This window comes from Pezoporus occidentalis, unplaced genomic scaffold (assembly GCF_034315485.1).
Source record: "Pezoporus occidentalis ecotype Australia unplaced genomic scaffold, CSIRO_AGI_Poc_V1 ctg4, whole genome shotgun sequence".
NCBI classification, from domain to species: domain Eukaryota; kingdom Metazoa; phylum Chordata; class Aves; order Psittaciformes; family Psittacidae; genus Pezoporus; species Pezoporus occidentalis.
This window is the reverse complement of record NW_026915724.1, coordinates 19536168-19555210: the sequence shown is the minus strand read 5'-3', so window position 1 is coordinate 19555210 and position 19043 is coordinate 19536168. Positions and strand designations below refer to the sequence as shown.

At 36.9% G+C, this 19043-nt stretch overlaps 1 protein-coding gene across 3 annotated transcripts in view; it reads left to right on the top strand.

Moving 5' to 3' along the window:
- The window catches only part of LPIN2 (lipin 2), a 44710-nt gene that overhangs the window by 21297 nt on the left and 4370 nt on the right, over nucleotides 1-19043 (top strand). For 2 of the 3 annotated variants that reach the window (XM_062632893.1, XM_062632892.1), the window contains exons 5-19: nucleotides 2965-3072; nucleotides 6814-6937; nucleotides 7859-8180; nucleotides 8428-8527; nucleotides 9633-9820; nucleotides 11201-11294; nucleotides 11675-11744; nucleotides 11849-11938; nucleotides 12663-12745; nucleotides 13844-13988; nucleotides 14788-14936; nucleotides 15404-15490; nucleotides 16751-16903; nucleotides 17933-18047; nucleotides 18746-18849. In XM_062632893.1, the coding sequence (XP_062488877.1) occupies nucleotides 2965-3072; nucleotides 6814-6937; nucleotides 7859-8180; nucleotides 8428-8527; nucleotides 9633-9820; nucleotides 11201-11294; nucleotides 11675-11744; nucleotides 11849-11938; nucleotides 12663-12745; nucleotides 13844-13988; nucleotides 14788-14936; nucleotides 15404-15490; nucleotides 16751-16903; nucleotides 17933-18047; nucleotides 18746-18849 (1932 nt within the window). The remainder of the gene's footprint in view (nucleotides 1-2964; nucleotides 3073-6813; nucleotides 6938-7858; nucleotides 8181-8427; nucleotides 8528-9632; nucleotides 9821-11200; nucleotides 11295-11674; nucleotides 11745-11848; nucleotides 11939-12662; nucleotides 12746-13843; nucleotides 13989-14787; nucleotides 14937-15403; nucleotides 15491-16750; nucleotides 16904-17932; nucleotides 18048-18745; nucleotides 18850-19043) is intronic. The other variant, XM_062632894.1, reaches the window with a different exon arrangement.

Here is a 19043-nt window from a genome sequence, read left to right as displayed (position 1 = left end):
CTGTTCTCATAGAAAACAAGCTGTTTCCCGTTCCTTGGGAAAATCCCTTTCGAAGTGTTTATTTAGCTTTTTAAAAAACATGTCCTTTGTAGTTCCTAGCTTTGATTTAGTTATGTGAGTGGTGCTTGACTTACCAGGAGGACTGAGATTGCAGAGCGTACAACTCAGAAACTGAGGGTATTACTTCTCAGGGCTAAGACTGTTAAAGTAGCGATCTGTCTCTAAAATTTTACATGTTTATTTAGACCATGTATAAAGTGGGTAAAGATGAGAAATGATAGTACTGTTTATAAATGTTGCAAAGTAAATAGCTTAGAATTGATAATGGGACTGGAAGTTGTAAGTTGATACATACTGATTTTCTGTTCTTATTGTCAATGATCTTTGACTGCATTTGGATTTTTTAACCTTCAGATTCATTCACTTATGGATGAAATATGCTGGTTTTGATGCTTCATGTGAACTCATTTGGTTCACATGTGAATAAAATCTCTTCAGTACTACCTGTGTGTCATCTTGCTCCCCCTGAAGTGGTGGTATTGAGAATCTCTCTGTAATAATTTTTTCTGTGTTTATTTAATTGTTCACTAATACCGCTTTCTTTTGGAGATAGCACTGTGTACAGACAAACATAGTATGAAGTATTTTTGTCATAGCTTGGTTTACAAATACAAAGGACATGCAGTCTCTGCAGCTCACATCACAAGTCAAGATGTCATCCCCAAGTTTCATAATACTACTACTGACTAAGAAGCTATTAAGACATTTTCAGAGTTCAGTATTTAATACAGTCTAAACTGTCTTGCAAATGAAAGATTTGTGCAGATGAGGTGCTCCTTTAACTGCTTGGGGTTTAATGGGCTGTACCGAGTAAGCATGCAAATTCCAAATGTTTACATAGTTTAATAAATGTCTTGGTTTTGCCTGGGATAGTCAGTTTTCTTCCTAGTAGTTGGTACAGTGCTGTATTTTGCATGTAAGAATAATGTTGGTAACACACTGGTGTGTTAGTTGTTGCTAAGCAGTACTTAGTCAAGGACTTTTCAGATTTCCATTCTCTGCCCAGTAAGGAGGGGAACAAGAAGCCATGAGGGAGCATAGCCAGGATGGCTGACCTGAACCGGCCAGAGGGTATTTCCATACCATAGAACATCATGCTCAGTATATATAAACTGGGGGGAGCGGGCTCCAAGGTGCCGGTATTGGTCAGCAGTTGGTGAGCAGTAGTACTGTGCATCATTTGTCTTTTTGGGGATTTATTCCTCTCTCTCATTTTCCCATTATTATTTGCCTGGGAAAGAGTGGCTGGAAAGCTGCTTGGCAGAAAAGGACATGGGGGTGCTGGACAGTGGCTAAACATAAGCCAAGAGTGTGCCCAAGTGGCCAAGAAGGCCAACAGCCTGTATCAGGAATAGTATGGCCAACAGGGCCAGGGCAGTGGTCATCCCCCTGTACTGGGTACTGGTGAGGCTGCACCTTGAATCCTGTGTTCAGTTCTGGGCTCCTCACTACAAGAGAGGTACGGAGGTGCTGGAGTGGATCCAGAGGCCAGCGAAGCTGGTGAATGTTCTGGAGAATAAGTCTGATGAGGAATGTCTGAGAGAACTGAGTTTGTTTAGTCTGGAGAAGGCTCAGGGGGCACCTTATCACTCTACAACTACTTGAAAGGAGGGTAGAGAAAGGAGCTGGCTGGTCTCTTTTCCAAGGTAACAGGCCATAGGACAAGAGGTAACAGCCTCAAGCTGCGCCAGGGGAGGCTGAGATTGGGTATTAGGAAAAATTTCTTCACAGAAAGAGGGTGATCAGGCATTGGAAGAGGCTGCCCAGGGAAGTGGTGGAATCACTCCCTGGCAGTATTCAAAAAATGTGTAGATGAGGCCTGTAGTGACGTTGTTTAGTGGTGGTCTTGGCAGTCCTGGGGTAAAGGTTGGACCTGATGATCTTAAAGTTCTTTTCCAACCTAGTTGATTCTGTGACTGTAGTAGTTTATTTCAATTATTAAACTGTTCTTAATCCAATGGATTGCAATTCTGCTCCCCATCCCACTGAGAGAGGCCTCAGGAGGGGAAAGTGAGTGAGCAGCTGCATAGTACTTAGTTGCCAGCTGGGGTTAAGCCGCAACAATAGGTAATGTTAAAATCTTTTCTCCATCCATGAGAGAAATTAGTGTTACCATTCCAAAACAAGTCCAGTGCAACTGTATTGTTAATGAAAGAAAAATACTTTTTTTTTCTTAATGGCTTAAAATAACGTGTATTGCATTTTAGACTCAAATTCCAGGCTTATCTTCCTTGTATTGTATCCACTGTATATGCATGATGCCCTTGATCTAACCTCAAAACGAGTTGTATCCTGAGAATAGCTATTTACTGAATTAGATCCAGAAAGCTGTAAAAAGATCTGGAGTACTTGTGATGGTAATATTCAGAAGGGACTTCTTTGTAAAATAGAGTGCATGCATGCTCAGTGTGTTTTGCTGTTCATTGGTTTGGTTTGGTGTTTTCTTCTGTTATTGAGTAGACTTCCCAGTGCAAAACAAACCCCACTGTTCAGAAAAGTGCAGTGCTTCTAGATACCTGTAGTTCATGTTAATTTGTAAATTCTTGTGTAAATTCTGAGGCTAGTACCTCAAAAGAGGTACTAGAAAGGTTATGTGTAAATCTGTATGTTCATCTTTGGCTTTTAGTAATATTAGCTTCCTATATAATGTAACATCATTTATGCTGTTTTGACTTCTTTGATACTAAATTACTATGTGTCAAGAGTAATAGTTTTTTGAAGTTGCAGTAATTCAAGTATTAATAGTTTCTATAAGCATTTTATGTTATATAAAGGTGTGTTGCAAACAATTCTTGAAGCTATATGCTTTTTATCTCTGATTTTTAATAACATAGGTAACTTTTCTAACTGAATTAGTAATGCATATTTCTTACAGCTGACTTAATATCTTGTGTATCTTCACAGAGGATCCTCAAATTCATCGCCAAAGGGTGAAGAACAAAAAGAATCTTTGATTTACCACTCGAAGGATCATTACCCATTATCTGATGGAGACTGGTCCCCTCGGGAGAAGTAAGTCACTTTGCAATTTCATCATAGTGTAATGGTGAATAATTATTTAAAAAAAAATGTGCCTTGTATTTAATTCCACCCCGATATATAAAACTATCAAACATGCCTAACTTTTGTGATGTCAAGTGCAGCATCTGATATTTACTCTCAACTTTGGGAACTTTTGCTCTACTGTATGTATTAAAAAATATTTGTGTCTTTTGTTTTTTCCCTCAAATGGAGAAAAGAAACTCTGTTCATGTTAAAATTCATTATTAAAGAAAGAAAATAGAGTTAATAAGATTTCCTTAGGGTGAGAAGTGTATGAAAAATTACTGTGTTCCCTGTGATTCACTCTTTACCCTAGCATAAGCAACACTTGATGTGCCGTAAAGAAGTGTTGAGTATGTAAGATTTTTGCCAGGTGAAGTAATGCAGATTACTTGAGGTAAAGCTGGGTGCTAACTTGAATCATATTCCACTTCAGATCAGGGGATTTGCTACTTACTGGAGTTCTGTACTGTTCTGATAAATCAGGTTAGTTGATTGTGGATTTCCACAAATGACATAATACAGCTCACCAGTCAGTTTTCAATTACAGTGACTATAGCATTTCTTTTTATACATTCAAGCTCTTTAGTTTCTGATGTTCATTTTATTATATTCCTCGTCAGTTTCCAGATTTTTTAAGGCTTACCCTTTGGATTTCACCACTCTAACATCAGTCTCTATTTGTATAAGGAAGCATTCTGTCCATATGCAGTAGCACTTGAGATAAATTTTGTACTTTTCCTTAACCTTGGACATAGGGAAGAACATACATACAGCACATAACATGATGAGCAGTATCTTGATTCATCTTAACTCTTTAATTAGTGTCTAGTTTTACTGCTTTTCAGTTTGGCTGAGGAATCCGCCTCGTAGCAGATTCATTCACAGTGCCAGTGAGGGTTACTGCTCAGCCCTGTGTGATAGCCATTGCTGCAGTTAGCTACACAGTGCACAGGTACCTGTCCCTTTGTATCAGTAGTTGGTAGTTCAGAATAGAAGAGATGAACCTTCAGAAAATACTTTTTAAAGTGCTTATATTCTCTCTGCTTTGGGTGTTTCTGAGACACTGTTCTCAGTAGAGTCTGAATGTACCATACCATGCTTGGTGCCTGCTAATTGCCCCAGTGCATAACTTGTTAATGAGCAGAAGCAGTTGGACAGGAAATCCCATTATTGTTCTTGTGTATGTTTTTGGGTTAACAACCACATCCTCAATTGTACTTGATGAGATGTAGTCTTCAGATGTTCCCCAAAGGTTTGTGGTTTGTGACTGAAAAGCAGTCAACAGTGTTTGACCCTGAGGATTGACACGGATGTTGTGTGGATTATATCACCTAGATAACTGTAGCTTAGAGGCTGATATTCCTTTTTAGTTTATAAAACTCTAGCTGACGTAGGCTAGTAGGCTACAACTGGGAGATATGATTCATGTCTTTCTTCTTGTTTACGTATTTAGGGGATAGTCTGTCCTAACAACTTGTGCATCATGTGAGATACCTCAGCTCTTTATAGTTTGAGGTTTGTGGGTTTTTTGTTTGTTTGTTTTAACAAGAAGCTATGTGGTACAGATTGCAGTACCACAGAGAACTTGGCAATTTTCCTTTCCCTCTTCAGGGAGGGTGGTTGGGTGTGGGATTGTCTCTTACACGAGCCATCTAGGAGAAGAGAAATTTTGTATGAAATTATTTCTCCGAAGCCACCAAAGAAAGATTGTACAATGTAGCCATTGTGCAGTGAAAGAGAAATGGGAGGTTTTAATAACCTCTTTTTTGGGGATCTGGAAAAGTTAACTGACTTGAGGTTGGTTGTCTTGCTCTTCAGAACCCTTGCAGGGAGCTACAGGAAAGATAATAGACTAGGTCTTTTCAATGAGAACACTTCTGTTTGTCCTACCCAAGTCAAAAGCATAACTATCAATTATTTGATACCTGATAACATCAGTGTTCTTCCTGTTTTAACAAGCAGTGTTAGCATGACTAGGTCATTATCACAAGTATGGACCTTTTGACTAAAGACTTCTCCTTGAGAATGATAATGGAAGACTTATGCTTTGGGGGAAGTGGAACAGGCAGGTTCTGTATTCAAACTTTTGCAGGTGCTGCTGAATATTAAGAATTAGGCTTAGAAACAGGTTAATATTTTTGCATGGCTTCCAATTGACTTGTGATATAGGCCGAAGAAATTATTTGGCACGTAGGGAAAATGAGTTCATATTCTGTCTGAAAACAAATAAATACATGTATTTTCATCAGTGTGTTTCTTTAAGCCCTTCTAACAGTACAGAAAAAGTAATGTCTGTAGGATATTGTTTAAAGAAAACTGAAGGGGATAAATCTCTAAATCATTTCCTTTTTGTTTCCGTGGGTGATGAGTGCTGGAAGTTGACAGTAAGATGATGAATCACCACTGTAGAAATGCTTAAATCTCCTGCTATCTTGGATTTTTTGGTGTCCCTCAGTAATAGGAGGGATTCTTAATATCTGAATTGTGATCTGTTTAGTCTCATAGGATACTGCAAAAGCCCTGGCTCTGCAAACCTCCAGGAAATTTTAGATATGATACTGTATTAGATAACTAATTCCTGTAGGAATTTTGAAAGGAAATAAAAAAGAAATCCATAAATTAAATATCTGCAGGGGTTACTGAATATGAGTCAGCAGAGTGCTGCTGCAGCAACAAAAGCAAATGGGATCCTGCACTGCATCTGCAGGGCTGTTAGTAGCAGATGGAGATGTGATCATCCCACACTACTCTGTGTTGGTTAAACCACACCTGGAGTGCTGTGTCCAGTTCTAGTCCCTACAATTTAATTTAAATACTGAGGTTTATATACACATTTAAACCAAAATAAAATAAGCAAACCCTAAACAACCCAGAATATGCTATGAGTGTCAAAATGTAAAAAGAGTGGCATTTTTGTAGTATGCAGTGTAATTGCCCTGTTAAAGGATAAACTCAGAGGTGTCTCAACACTAAATGCTACTTCAAAACACCAACCTCTTGTGTTTCCTGCTGAACCCAGGACACTCCCTAAGATCATAAGAGCAAAATGATTTCAAAATCACACCTTTCTAGCATTTTGTAGAGTTCTTTTGCTTAAAAGTAGTCTTGGGTAAAGTAAGTTTCAAACGCCTGTTTCTGTTTATGGATAATCACCACTGTAGGAAAAATAGGGTGGAGTTTAAAAGGTAGCGTAGTCCTGATACATCTGAAGGAAATTGTCAAGTAATCTCCATTCCCTCTCCCGAGTTATCCTGTTGTTTTTCCTGCATAAGGAATTGGTGGTGTTGTGTGCATTTGTGGGTTAGATTTACAGGATTTTTATTAATCAAGTCTCGGCATGCAAAGCTTAAATGCTATATTTTTACAGAGGAAAGAAACTTAAAGCTAATTTCTGTCTTTTAGATAAACTTTTTTGTTTTATTCTGTTTTGTTTGGAAAATGGAACATGGGCTGAGGGGAGAGCTACAGCTACACCGCATATGTAGCGGAGGAATCTGTTTTAGGATGATAGCTATGTAAGTCATTTAATGTGATTTTGGTTTTAACCTATTTTCTTACTGTCTGAAAACCCTGCTGGGCTTCTTGCCATGTTGCCGAATAATTGGAGCTCTGTTAAGCTGTAGAAAACTCTACCAACAGTAGCTGCACAACAAATGCATTTTAAACACTGTGGCGCTTTTTTTTTTCTTGTTCTTGTTGATTTGCTAGCCCTTTCTCTGAGCCAGTCTGCCCGAAAAGTGATTCAGAACTAGAAGTTAAACCTGCTGAGAGCTTGCTCCGATCTGAATCTCACATGGAATGGACATGGGGAGGATTCCCAGAATCGACTAAGGTAAATTTATGTGTTGTTTGTCAATTTGTGAACTAGTTTTGGCATATCTAAAATTGTGTCCAAGGAGAAGTTTGGGAATTCCCTGCCACTGTTTGGAATAATTCAGTTGAAGCAGGAAAGTAGCACCCCCTTGTGGCTGGCACATAGTCGAATTTGTGGAGTTTGAAAGCTGGTCAGCAAATTCCAGAAAAGCTAGGGTAAAAGTCTGACATTTTTGAATTTTTAGTGAGAAATGGCAGAAAGCAACTTTAGAGATTTAAAGTCCTTTGGTTTAGGCTATTTTACAGTTCTTTCCAGAGGAATTGTTGCCTTGATACAGTAAATTTTTATCTAACAGCTGGTGACAGTAGCCCTGGTACATCTACATTTATGCTTGGGATTTTTTTTGTTTGTTTTTTTTTGTTTGTTTGTTTGTTTGTTTGTTTGTTTTTTTGTGTTGGTTATTTTTTGTTGTTTTTGTTTGTTTGTTTTTGTGTGGTTATTTTTGTTTTTTTTTTGCTGTGGTTTGATCATGTCAGCGCTTCCCCTATGCCTGTTTCTTTATTTCACTTGTCAATAAGCTAGTATGAAGCTTCTGTTGCAGGGAACTTTGCTGATTACGTGAGGCGTGGTTTATGTTGCTGAAACACGTTTAAATTCTTACCCAGTTTACTTGTCACCAGGACTTGTACCAGGAGTACAAGTTTAATGTTTAGATCAGAATTGTGAATGCTCCATCCCTGGCAGTATTCAAGGCCAGGTTGGACAGAGCAGTGGGTGGCATGGTTTAGTGGGAGGTGTCCCTGCCCATGTGTCGTGGTTTAAACCCAGGACACCATGGCAGGGGGGTTGGAACTAGATGATCTTGAGGTCCTTTCCAACCCTAACTATTCTATGATTCTATGTGAAATGAGAGGATTTGAGTAGAGTTTTGTTTTTCAGATAAGCAAGAAAGAGAAACTGGATCATCCCAGAACAGCTACCATTACTCCATCAGAGAAGACTCATTTTAGGGTCATCCTCAGCTCTGATGAAGTTGAAGATGATGATGATGTGAAAGATTCTGTCTGTACAGTACTGAAACCTGAGCCAAGAACTCATCCTCTGCTTAAGCAGATGGATGTTAAAGATTCTCTTGCTTCTGCAATCACAGAACCACAAGACCCATTTCCGTTGGATGCTGATCATCATTCCAGACTGTTGGTGGACCCTTTACCAGAAACAAAGCCAACAGCAAAAACTGACTCTCCTTCAAAAAAGAAAGGTATATAATAAAGTTGTTGATTCTTTCTTTCAGTGTGATCTACTAAATTTAAGGCCATAGTGGGAAAAATACAAATGTGCCTTTTCAGTTTTTCCTATTTAAACTCTTATCTGATTAAAACTATAATTAAACTCTTGGGTTTATAAATGCTACAAGTAAGTCTCACAATTATCCACAATTATGATTGTATTTAATGTGTCTGTAATGGTAGCTTCATCTGAGTAATCTTAATTGTTGAAATTAACAGGGGTGCACAAACGAAGTCATCATCAGGGGCCTGACGATATTTACTTGGAGGACCTAAAGGCTTTGGAACCTGAAGTTGCAGCACTCTACTTTCCCAAAAGGTAATTTTGAATTAAGGTCCTATGGCTCTGGGGTTATATTGCAGTTGCACAATGTGATTTACTGTTACTTAGGTATCATTTAGGTAGGTATTCATGTCTCATTGTGAAAATTTCTTTCTGATTTGACAAAAAACACATCTAAAGATCATGTATGAAGTCATTACTGAGAGTTTTCATCTTTGTGGAATTTGTATGTTCTGCAAGCGTAGAGGGGGAGTAAGTATAAAGTGCACATTTCATTTGCAGCAGTACTTTTTTTGCTACATTGCTAGCTCTGGATAAGCACACATCAATTTATTTTTTGCATTCCCTGTACATCCCTTCTAACTTTATTTTTTTAATATGAAAAATGTCACAACATGAAAAATCCCACAAGATGTTCATGCAAGGCAGCTCAGTCTCAAAATTCACTCTTGTTTTGTTTGGGTTTTTATAATAAACCGTTTTGTACTGCTAAAATACTCTTAAAAACAATGACTTTTACAAATAACTTTTTCCAAAGGCAGACCTTTTTGAAAATGCAACTTAATAATGAAGGAGTGTCTATTGGTTTATTAAAACTACAATTGTAAGGTTTTCAGCACTTATTACATTACTTGGGATTAAACTAATAACTAATCTTAGATGACTGATTTTTTATTTTTTTTTTAATTTAAAAGGCCACTTGTCTTCTCTGTTGTACGTCTTCAAAACAGAGTGTTCTAAAACATCAAGCAATGTCCTTTTTCCTTTTAGTCTTATTCTGTAGCTTTCTGGTAAATATTGAGGAGCACAGAATGTAAAGGAGCTTTTTGTCCTTCAAATCCAGTTTTGTTTCAGGCAAGAGAAATGTATTTATTTCCCAATTTAAGGGAATGTTAGGGAACTGGAAATTATCACTCTGCCAGTATTATAAAAGTTTGGGGAGGTGTGCTTGTGTCCGGTTTTTGTTTGGTTGGTTTTAAATTTATGTTGCAAAATGGTGTAGCACCCAAAAGAAATGCAGCAGCAAGATTTTTTTCTTTTTTTTTTTTTAAGCAATCCTATACTGTATTCTGTAACTGAAAATCTATGCTTTTAAGTGAAATGTTTAAGAAAAATGTCCACTTCTGTGTTTGTTTTTTAGTGATTCTGATCCAGGCTTCAGACAGTGGACAGAGTCAGATACCCTTTCCGGTTCGCAGTCACCCCAATCAGTAGGAAGTGCCGCTGCTGACAGTGGTACAGAGTGCATGTCTGACTCTGCTATGGACTTGCCTGATGTTACACTATCACTTTGTGGAGGTCTCAGTGAAAATGGAGAGATTTCTAAAGGTATGTGAAAGACTAAAACATAACTAGTAATAAAGCTCAACAAATGAATTGGCTTCAGTGCTTCAATTCAACCTTGCACAGCTTTGGCTTTGTTCTACGCTCATGTTGCGAAAACGGAATGAATAATCTTTCATTTTCTAAAATTCCCAGGAAGAGGTAGCAGAATTTAACCTCAAATTAATCAAGAGCATTTGATGTCTCAAGAAGCTTTTTGGCTCCTTTTTTGCACTACATACTGCTTATCTGACCAACAGTTCTTGTTTCGGGGTGCAGTTACTTCCCAAGTCCTGTATAATTTCTTAAGTCATATTCTTGCTAATTGATAATTTTTCCTCTTTTTTTTTTTTAAAAAAAAAGCAATTAAAAAAGCCTGTTGTACTCTATTTTTTCTATCCTAAATATTTGTTAACCTTTAGATTTTTTTTTACATCTGATGCTTCTTTTTAATGATCTGGTTAATTTTAATACTGAAGTTGTATGCATTATCTTCATTAACATGTATGCAACATTTTTAGTATTACTATTTTTAGGGTCATCCAAGTCTCTAATGCATCAAGTGAAAATTAAATGCTTATTAATAAAAGCTCAGAACAGCTTTCTTGGTAATGTGGTGGTAGTATTGGATTTCTTTGAAAAAAAGTATGTCTTCCTTGTAGGAGTCTTAAACTAAATCATGAATTTCTACAAATTTGCATAGTCAGTAGTCATGAAAATGCTATTAGAATTCAGTGATTAAACAAACCTGAAAAGCTGACAACATCCTTCCCCCTTCTCTTTTAGTGTAGCATGTAGGCCCTCTACCTGCCATAATAATTTTTCAAGCAAGCATGGCTCTCTTTCCAGGCTGTGAATTGAATTAGTTATAAAATCATAGAATAGTTATGGTTGGAAAGGACCTTAAGATAATCTAGTTCCAACCCCCCTGCCATGAGCTGGGACACCTCACACTAAACCATGTCACCCAGGACTCCATCCAACCTGGCCTTGATCAGTGCCAGGGATGGAGCCTTTACAACTTCCTTGGGCAACCCATTCCAGTGCCTCACCACCCTCACAGTAAAGAACTTATATTTAGCCTAAACTTCCCATGTTTAAGTTTGAACCCAAAGTTCAAAGTTAAGTTGCTACCTCATCGTCATCCTGCCTCTTCTAATTTCTTAATTCTCATTACTATGACTGTTGAAGTGGTATGAGGCTTTTCCTCTTAACTAAGGAAGCAGTCAGTCACAAGATTCTTGACAGGCCATGTTAACATATTGGAGTGATATTGCAAGATCAGCAAAGGCTCTGAAATGACAGAAGAATTTTCTAGATACAAATGAATTGGACATCTTGGGATTTTATATTCTAATTTTTAATTAAAATCTGCTTCTATTGCAGAAAAATTCATGGAACATATTATTACTTATCATGAATTTGCTGAAAATCCTGGACTCATAGACAATCCTAATTTGGTAATAAGGATTTATAACAGGTAAATTCTCTGTGTCATGTAATTAGGTCATAGAAGATCTCATTTAAAATCTACCCATTAAAATGAGTAGATGTCTCAGCTTCCGCTGCAGTTTGTGGTTTTCATGGATCTGTTTCTCAGTCTCAAAGTAAATTATTTTGAACTAAATATTCGCATTAAATTTAGTTTTAACTCTGAAGTGAGGGTTTTTTTCAGCAACTGCTACTGCTGTTGATTTGTATATTTTAAAATAACTCTGCTTGCAGAGAGCTTTAATATTAGTCGTTGACAATAAATACTTTTTTTTTTTTTTTCAAAAAAAAAGGGTAGTTTGCATACTGATGTTTATTGACCTTTGGTCAGGTTTTGTAAAATCTTACCAATAACATGTTTTAAAACAGGTATTATAACTGGGCATTGGCTGCTCCAATGATCCTGAGTTTGCAGGTGTTTCAGAAGAGCTTGCCTAAGGTAAGTAGGTACAGGTAAAATTTTAAGTTTCTGTATGTAGTTACACATGATTATCTCTTTGGGATTTTTTTCTATACAAATGAAAAACATGCCTGATTTTTTAGGCTACTGTTGAGTCTTGGGTCAAAGAAAAGATGCCAAAGAAGTCTGGAAGGTGGTGGTTCTGGCGCAAGAGAGAAAGCATGACTAAACAGGTAACTGAGACCTATCTGGATTTTTTTTTCCTTAACTTAAAAGACTGATTTTTTAGAAGGGCCTCAGAATGATGCTCATATAGCTCTGTGTTGGTGGTAGCGAGCTGAAAGTTACTCAGTATTACAGTGGCTGTAGCTGCTTCTGTATATTTAGTCTTAAGTGCCGCATCTTTATTTGTGATTACCAGTTGCTTCAGCAGAATTCCTTCTGTTCAGCTGTTACACAATACACTTAAAATTCTTTCTTCTAAGGTGTAAGTAATTGTTAGAGCTACTCTTCAGTCACTGCAGTATGTTTTAGGAATGTACACGCAAATAAATTAGTAGGTGCTGTACTGCATAATAAATGTTATGCTGAGACACCCCATTTTAGACGTAAGCTTTCTAAACCTTGAGTGTGTGCCTTAAATTTACTCCCCTCCCCACCCCCAAGTGAATTTTACAAGCTTAGAGGTTGACAGCTCCTTTAATGTGTTAAACTAGCAGTTTCAACTTCTGGCATGCAGAGCTTTGTTTCCTGAAATTAAAAAAAAAAAGCTTTAATGGATCATTTCTTCATAAGCATCCTTTTGTTAAGTAATTTAAGGAATGAGCAATTCTAAGACTTAATAAAATTTATGTACTATATTGATAGCTATTTGCTTAAGTGTGAACTGTGAATTCACTTGGATCAGTTTAAAATATTTAAAATGTCAATATGCTTTTTATTATCTTGTTGCTTTAGATACCAGAGACAAAAGAGGGGAAAACTGAGACGCAAAGAGCAAACGAACTGCCAGCAACTATAAAAGAGCAAGTTAATAGCAGGTGTGTTCCTGCCTGAAGACTTATTTACTGGACTGAATAGTGTCTTTTTTTATTTTTTTTCAATGAAGAATTCATTAGGAATTTACTGTGGGAAGAAACATTTTCCTCTAAACTACTGAAGAGGAACCAGATGTATTTAGCAAAATAATGTGGCAGCAAACATTGTAGGAACTACAAACACACTAAAATTATTTCTTAAATCCAGTTTTGTTTACTTCTTAAATAGTAACATAACTGACAGAACAGCAAAGACATATATGGTAACCTTTAGCAATGAGCCGCTACTCTGTAAATACAGTGTTATTGTTTCTGACATACTGTTTGTCTTTTTTTTTTCTTGTAAAAGCCTAACACTTTCTGAATAATACAAACCATGTGCAATTTTTTGTAACATAAAATAATTGAAACAATAAAATAGTATTCATTACAGTGCAGAAGTTGCTCAAGATTGTGGTGGACAACTAATGGTATTTTGCACAAAATTGTCCCAGTCTAGGTAATTTATTGTGCATATTCTCCCGTGATTTTATGAAGATACCAGTGAATGTTGTTGGTGTCTTAAGCGTTTTAAAAACTTAAATAGGTTGTAATTTAATGCTTCAGAGAAATTAAATGCTGCTTTTAATCTTGAAATCTCTAATTAGCAGAAAAGTCTGTGAATAGCCTTAAAAGGTGAGCTACTCCACTAACTTATCACCCACAGTTTTAACTATGTAGTAACTGTGGCAGCTTTTTTGAAGAACAAATCACTGTTACTCATTCGGTATCCCTTTTCACCTGCAGTTTACCTAATTCATCCACACAGTATTAGTGGCCGTTTGACGCTTTGTCTTTGCTAAACCCATCATGTGTGGAGCCAGCTAGTAATAGTGACATTAGATCTCCACCAATACTAGCATGCCTTACAAGTCTCACTTGCTTACTGGCATATACTAGCTTTATCTGGGCATTCACTAGACCATGGACTTTGTTAATCTGTGCTATTAGGCTAGCTGCAAATCCTCAGTGCAAGCAGAAATTAGTCTTGAATAGGAATCTTACACAATTAAAGAAGGGATTTTCTGTAGCTTACATTTATTATGTTTGATGTCGTGTTAGACCTCCAGAAGATGATTCTTCTAGTGATGAAGCATCACAGGAGTTGAAGGAATCCCTGAAAATAGATTCTCCCCCAGCAGAGCATCCAACCCATGGGAACATTACATCTTACAAGAAGTCACTTAGACTGTCTTCGGACCAAATAGTGAGTAGCATGCCTTTCTAGTACATAGAGTGCTTCATAATTCCACTCTGATTGTAAGAGTTGGGCTTTCTCCTGCTTTTCTAGCAGTAGCAGAAAGGAATGGATAAATTTAAAATTCAAAAAGAAATTTGAAGTATTTTCCTGTGCTCGTGTGAGCAGCTGTGGGGATTTTTGATTAACTTTCTTTTTCTGTTGTGTTTTTTAAGAATCTATGCTTGTAAGATTTTTATTTTTTTTTTTTAATCCAAAGTTCTATAATCAGACTTCTATATAAAGACGCTTAAAAAAAAAGTGACATTGTTGGTTTCTGCAATTTGGATATCCTGGGATCTGAACAGTCTAATAATGTACATTTAAATTGGTATGCAGTTCATTCATTGCAGTCTAACTTACAAGTTAGTTCTGTTACTGTCTATATGTATGGTCTTTATCAGGGGAAAATTTTGAGGGAAGCATCCACTAAGTAGAAAATACTGTTGCATACTATAGCAAACTGGGAGTTCCATTTGAAAGTACTGTAAGTCACCTGTAATAGCAAGAATTACAGTAGCAGAGATTTAAATATCTGCTGCTGTAAGCAGATGTAGGAGCTATGGACAAATACATGTGTCCAGACTACAAAACAGACCTTGTCAGCAAAACTGTGTCAGCGTTAAATCATGGTTCACTTTTTGATGAGTTAATCAAAATAGATGAGGAACAGCATATTAACCATTTTCTGTAGCTCATTTATGATTCTAAAAATCTTATAGAGAGAGCAAGTTAGTTACATTTTCAATTATTTTGTTTTATTCTAAAGGCAAAATTGAAGCTCAGAGATGGCCCTAATGATGTTGTATTTAGTATTACAACCCAATATCAAGGGACTTGCCGTTGTGCAGGAACAATATATCTCTGGAACTGGAATGATAAAATCATCATATCAGACATTGATGGAACAATTACCAAGTAAGTATCTTTTCTTATTATTATTGGGGGGGGAGGTGTTTGTTTTTTTAAAAATCTTGCTTTGTTGATCCTATTCTGCTCTTCAAAATAAAATAAACTTAATTTAAGAAGACTCTTAAATATTCATTAACAGTAGTGGAAAAAAACAACCGCAAACTTGTTGCTTTGATTTGAATTTGTATTTACAGCAGACTAGAAAATGTCTTTTAAAAGGTGATAATGTTTACCATGTGACTGCTGCTGTTTCAGTTAAACTTCTCCAGATTTAGCAGCTGCAGGTTAACTTAGGAACCGACTTGTGCTGTATTGCACCTAATTGCTCTGTCTGGAGTAGTTACCAATTCTCTTTTAAAATCATTAGGACCTGCTGTAGAGGTATTTCTGTAAAAACTCATTATGATATTTATCAGTAGTTGCCTTTAACAAAACTCAGATACTTAGCATCAGCTATCTGATTTCACTTTTAGGTCTGATGCTTTAGGACATATACTCCCTCATCTTGGCAAGGACTGGACGCATCAGGGCATTGCAAAACTCTATCATTCCATAAATGAGTAAGTATGTTATCTATGAAACAATCAGGGTTTTCTGGAATTCAGGAATTAATGGGCAGGTAATTGGATTGTTGTTAATAATTATGCAGCTTATTACAGTTTGTTGGTCTAAATGTTGGGAAGTGAACTACTTCTGTCATTCACAATCAAAACTAAGTTCTTTCCCCAGATGTATATTTTTACAGGAACGGAAGCTGCAACTTTTACTAGCTCCTTTCACAAATCGTTTATTATGCATTTTAGTTTGTAAAAACTGTAATATTTTGGCTACAAAAGAGAACCATAATAACAGTTAATTCAGTCAATCATGCATATGTCTGTTTCCACCAACTTGAGTTGATCACAAAGTCTATTACAAACATGATACAGTATAAATTCAGACTTAAGTTGTGTCCTTCCAGCGCATAAATATTTTGTGTTTTAACATGTTTGCTACCAAATTCAAGTGAATGCTGCTTAGGACAGATCTTGTTCTGACATACGCATAATTAACAACTTGCCACTGCCACAAAGGGAAGGTTGGTAGCCTGGTTTTCTGTCACTTTGTGCTTCTGACGTAAGATGATGCAATTCAATAGAAAAGTACTTTTCTGGGTTAGTCAGCGGAGTGGGCTTACCTTGTGATGTGCAAGAACCTACAGAAACAGCCCATGTAGCTTCCCTCTTGCAGCAGTGAGGTATTTGCTCAGTTCAGAAGTGTTACGAGCTGCATCCTTATATAAATGTAATGTTCATTGAAGAGGTGTATAGCCTCACAGTATTTGTCCAGTAACTTAAACCTACATATTTCCTCCCATTTCAGATTTGGTCCTTTGTTTAGCAAACTTTTTCCAGAAGTATAGTGATGCCAGAAATACTTGCTTATTTAGGGGGATCACAGGATGATCAACTGTTAAACACTTTGTGATCCACTTAAAAGTGTAGTAGTCTTTCTTTCCACAAAAATATTTGGGGTTTAGAATCTATTATTGGCCTTCGTTCTTGTGGCCTTCGTTCTGTGGCTAAATTTTGTCTGTGGTACCTTGTAGTCCTGGGAGATAACCTGAACTTTTTTTCTTTGTGCATAACAGAAGAGCTGGAATTATTTGCCAAATTGAATCAAGCCTTTTGTGCATGCAGTAACTATGTACAAATCAGTGTAACAAACGAAGCGGCAGGAAAAATTTAGGGGCTTGATGAATACTTTTTGTTATCCATCCTTCCCTCTGTGCTACAAGTTCTGCTAATAACCAAACTAACTAATTGATAATTCTTTTCTAGAAATGGCTACAAGTTTCTGTACTGTTCTGCCCGTGCCATTGGGATGGCAGATATGACCAGAGGATATCTACATTGGGTGAATGACAAAGGAACAATTCTCCCCAGGGGCCCTCTGATGTTGTCCCCCAGCAGTTTGTTTTCTGCCTTTCATAGGTAAACATGTGGGATTTCATACATCCATTCCCTCCCCACCTCAGAAGCAGATTAAAAATATCTGAAATGCTAACAATTACAGCTGGAACCAAATTTAACACTCTATGCTAGATTGACTGCCGAGGCTTGATGTCCTTCTAGTGATCATTTATAAACTATTTATTTTGTCTGAATTTCAGTTTTAGTAATCTTCTGTTTCTGTGGGCATGTTAGAATTGGCTGCGAGACACACAATGTCAGCAGCTTGCTTTGCCTGTTCTTCATTCCTCTAGTCCATGACTGATTAATGCTAGTTTCTGTTTATATCAGTAAAATTTTGTCTTTTCAAGTATAGCTACAAAGATTGTAATGCAGTGCTACTGCACCAAATAGAGGGAAAAGAAAGAAAAAAAGGTGGGGAATATAGACTGTCACACTAAATGATCTTGTGATATTGGGAGTGCTTCATATATGACTAGTTAAAAAGCAATATGGAGTTTAGCTGTGGTTCAACTTGGTTGCTCTTTTGAACCAGCCATAGGCTACCTCTTCTTGATGGGAAGAGCTAATAGTGGAAAGGTCTCTTTGGCTTTGCTTCTGTGTTTTGCTTTGGTTTGTTTTTTTTAGTAACAACACCTGATTCATGGCTAGCAATGACAGCAACTTCCATTAGGTCCGCTGGCAGGCCTTCTGCACTCTATTGTCAGAGGCAGCACTTGTAACAAGCTTATGTGTACTTGATTAGGTCCTCTGATTCAGATAGTCATCTACAGAAAAAGCAGTTCATAAACTTCATTCACAGATGGGAATTTCATCCCATATACTTAGCCTAAGCAAGACTATTTACCTATTTTTTACTATGGATGTTGGAAAACAGCGAATGTTCTATGTTTCTTTTATCATTCTTTAGAAACTACTGACCAATGTCTATATAACTACCAATGTTAGCAACAGGAAGTAATGGGAATATAAATATCAGATAAATGGGGGAAGGAGGATATCCTCTATCAAATCATGGTTTAGAATTTGACTGTTGAAATTTTATTTTAGGGAAGTGATAGAAAAGAAGCCTGAAAAGTTCAAAATCGAATGTTTGAATGATATCAAGAATTTGTTTGCTCCCAGTAAACAGCCTTTCTATGCTGCTTTTGGAAACAGGCCCAATGTAAGTCTGCCCCTTTCTAATTGAAGGGTTAAAATGCATGAAGTACTTGGGAAGCAAAAGAAAAAGGCTTTTCTTTTTGTGTCTATTTAAATTTGAATAAGGAAATGGGACACTGGTGCTTTTATGGATCTGGTCAGGAAAGCTCGCATGCAGATACCTTAAATGCTGCTAGAACTGCTTGTATGAGAGAGGTTACAAAGGTGTGTTTGTACTCTTAAAATTTTATTAAATATATGATACCTTTCCATATTCTTTTTCAGCAGTTTTGACAGCTTTCTAACCTAAGGAAATTAATTCAGTGCTCTTCAGTCTTGAATCCTTTTTCCTGTTCTATGGTTCCTGTATTTTCTGTGCAGCTCAATGCTATTGTAATTGATTAAGCTAGAGAGAGAGGGTATTGTAAGAAAAATGTTGTCACAAGAAATGGTATTTTGTGGTACAGATTTTGTGTGTGTTTGTGGTCCCAGGCTTGGGAATGGGAATCAAGCATTTTGGTGCAGAAGGAATATTTTGTTCTGGTGTGTGTATGTTTGGTGTGTTTTTGTTTGTTTGGGGGTTTTTGGCTGTTGTTCAGGGGGTATTTTGTTAAGGGATAGTTTTACTGTAAGATTTTAGGATCAGCTTTTTTTGTTTGTTTGTTACATCACATTCAGTAAGCAAATACCGAAGCATGTGCGTTTGTTCGTGGTTTTTTGCAGGATGTATATGCCTATATGCAAGTGGGAGTTCCAGACTGCAGAATATTTACTGTGAATCCAAAGGGTGAACTGATCCAAGAACGGACTAAGGGAAACAAATCTTCGTAAGATCACTTTTGTTATTTCAGCTAAAGAAAGTATTTTGAAATGGGATTACAGAATAATTGCATTTGTCACCATGATGATTCAATCTCCTGTTACATGTGACATGAAAATCTTGCAGCTTTGGATACTTAACTGAAACTTTTCATGAACAGTAAACTGGCAGAAGTGGTGCCTTATTTGACTATATTTGACT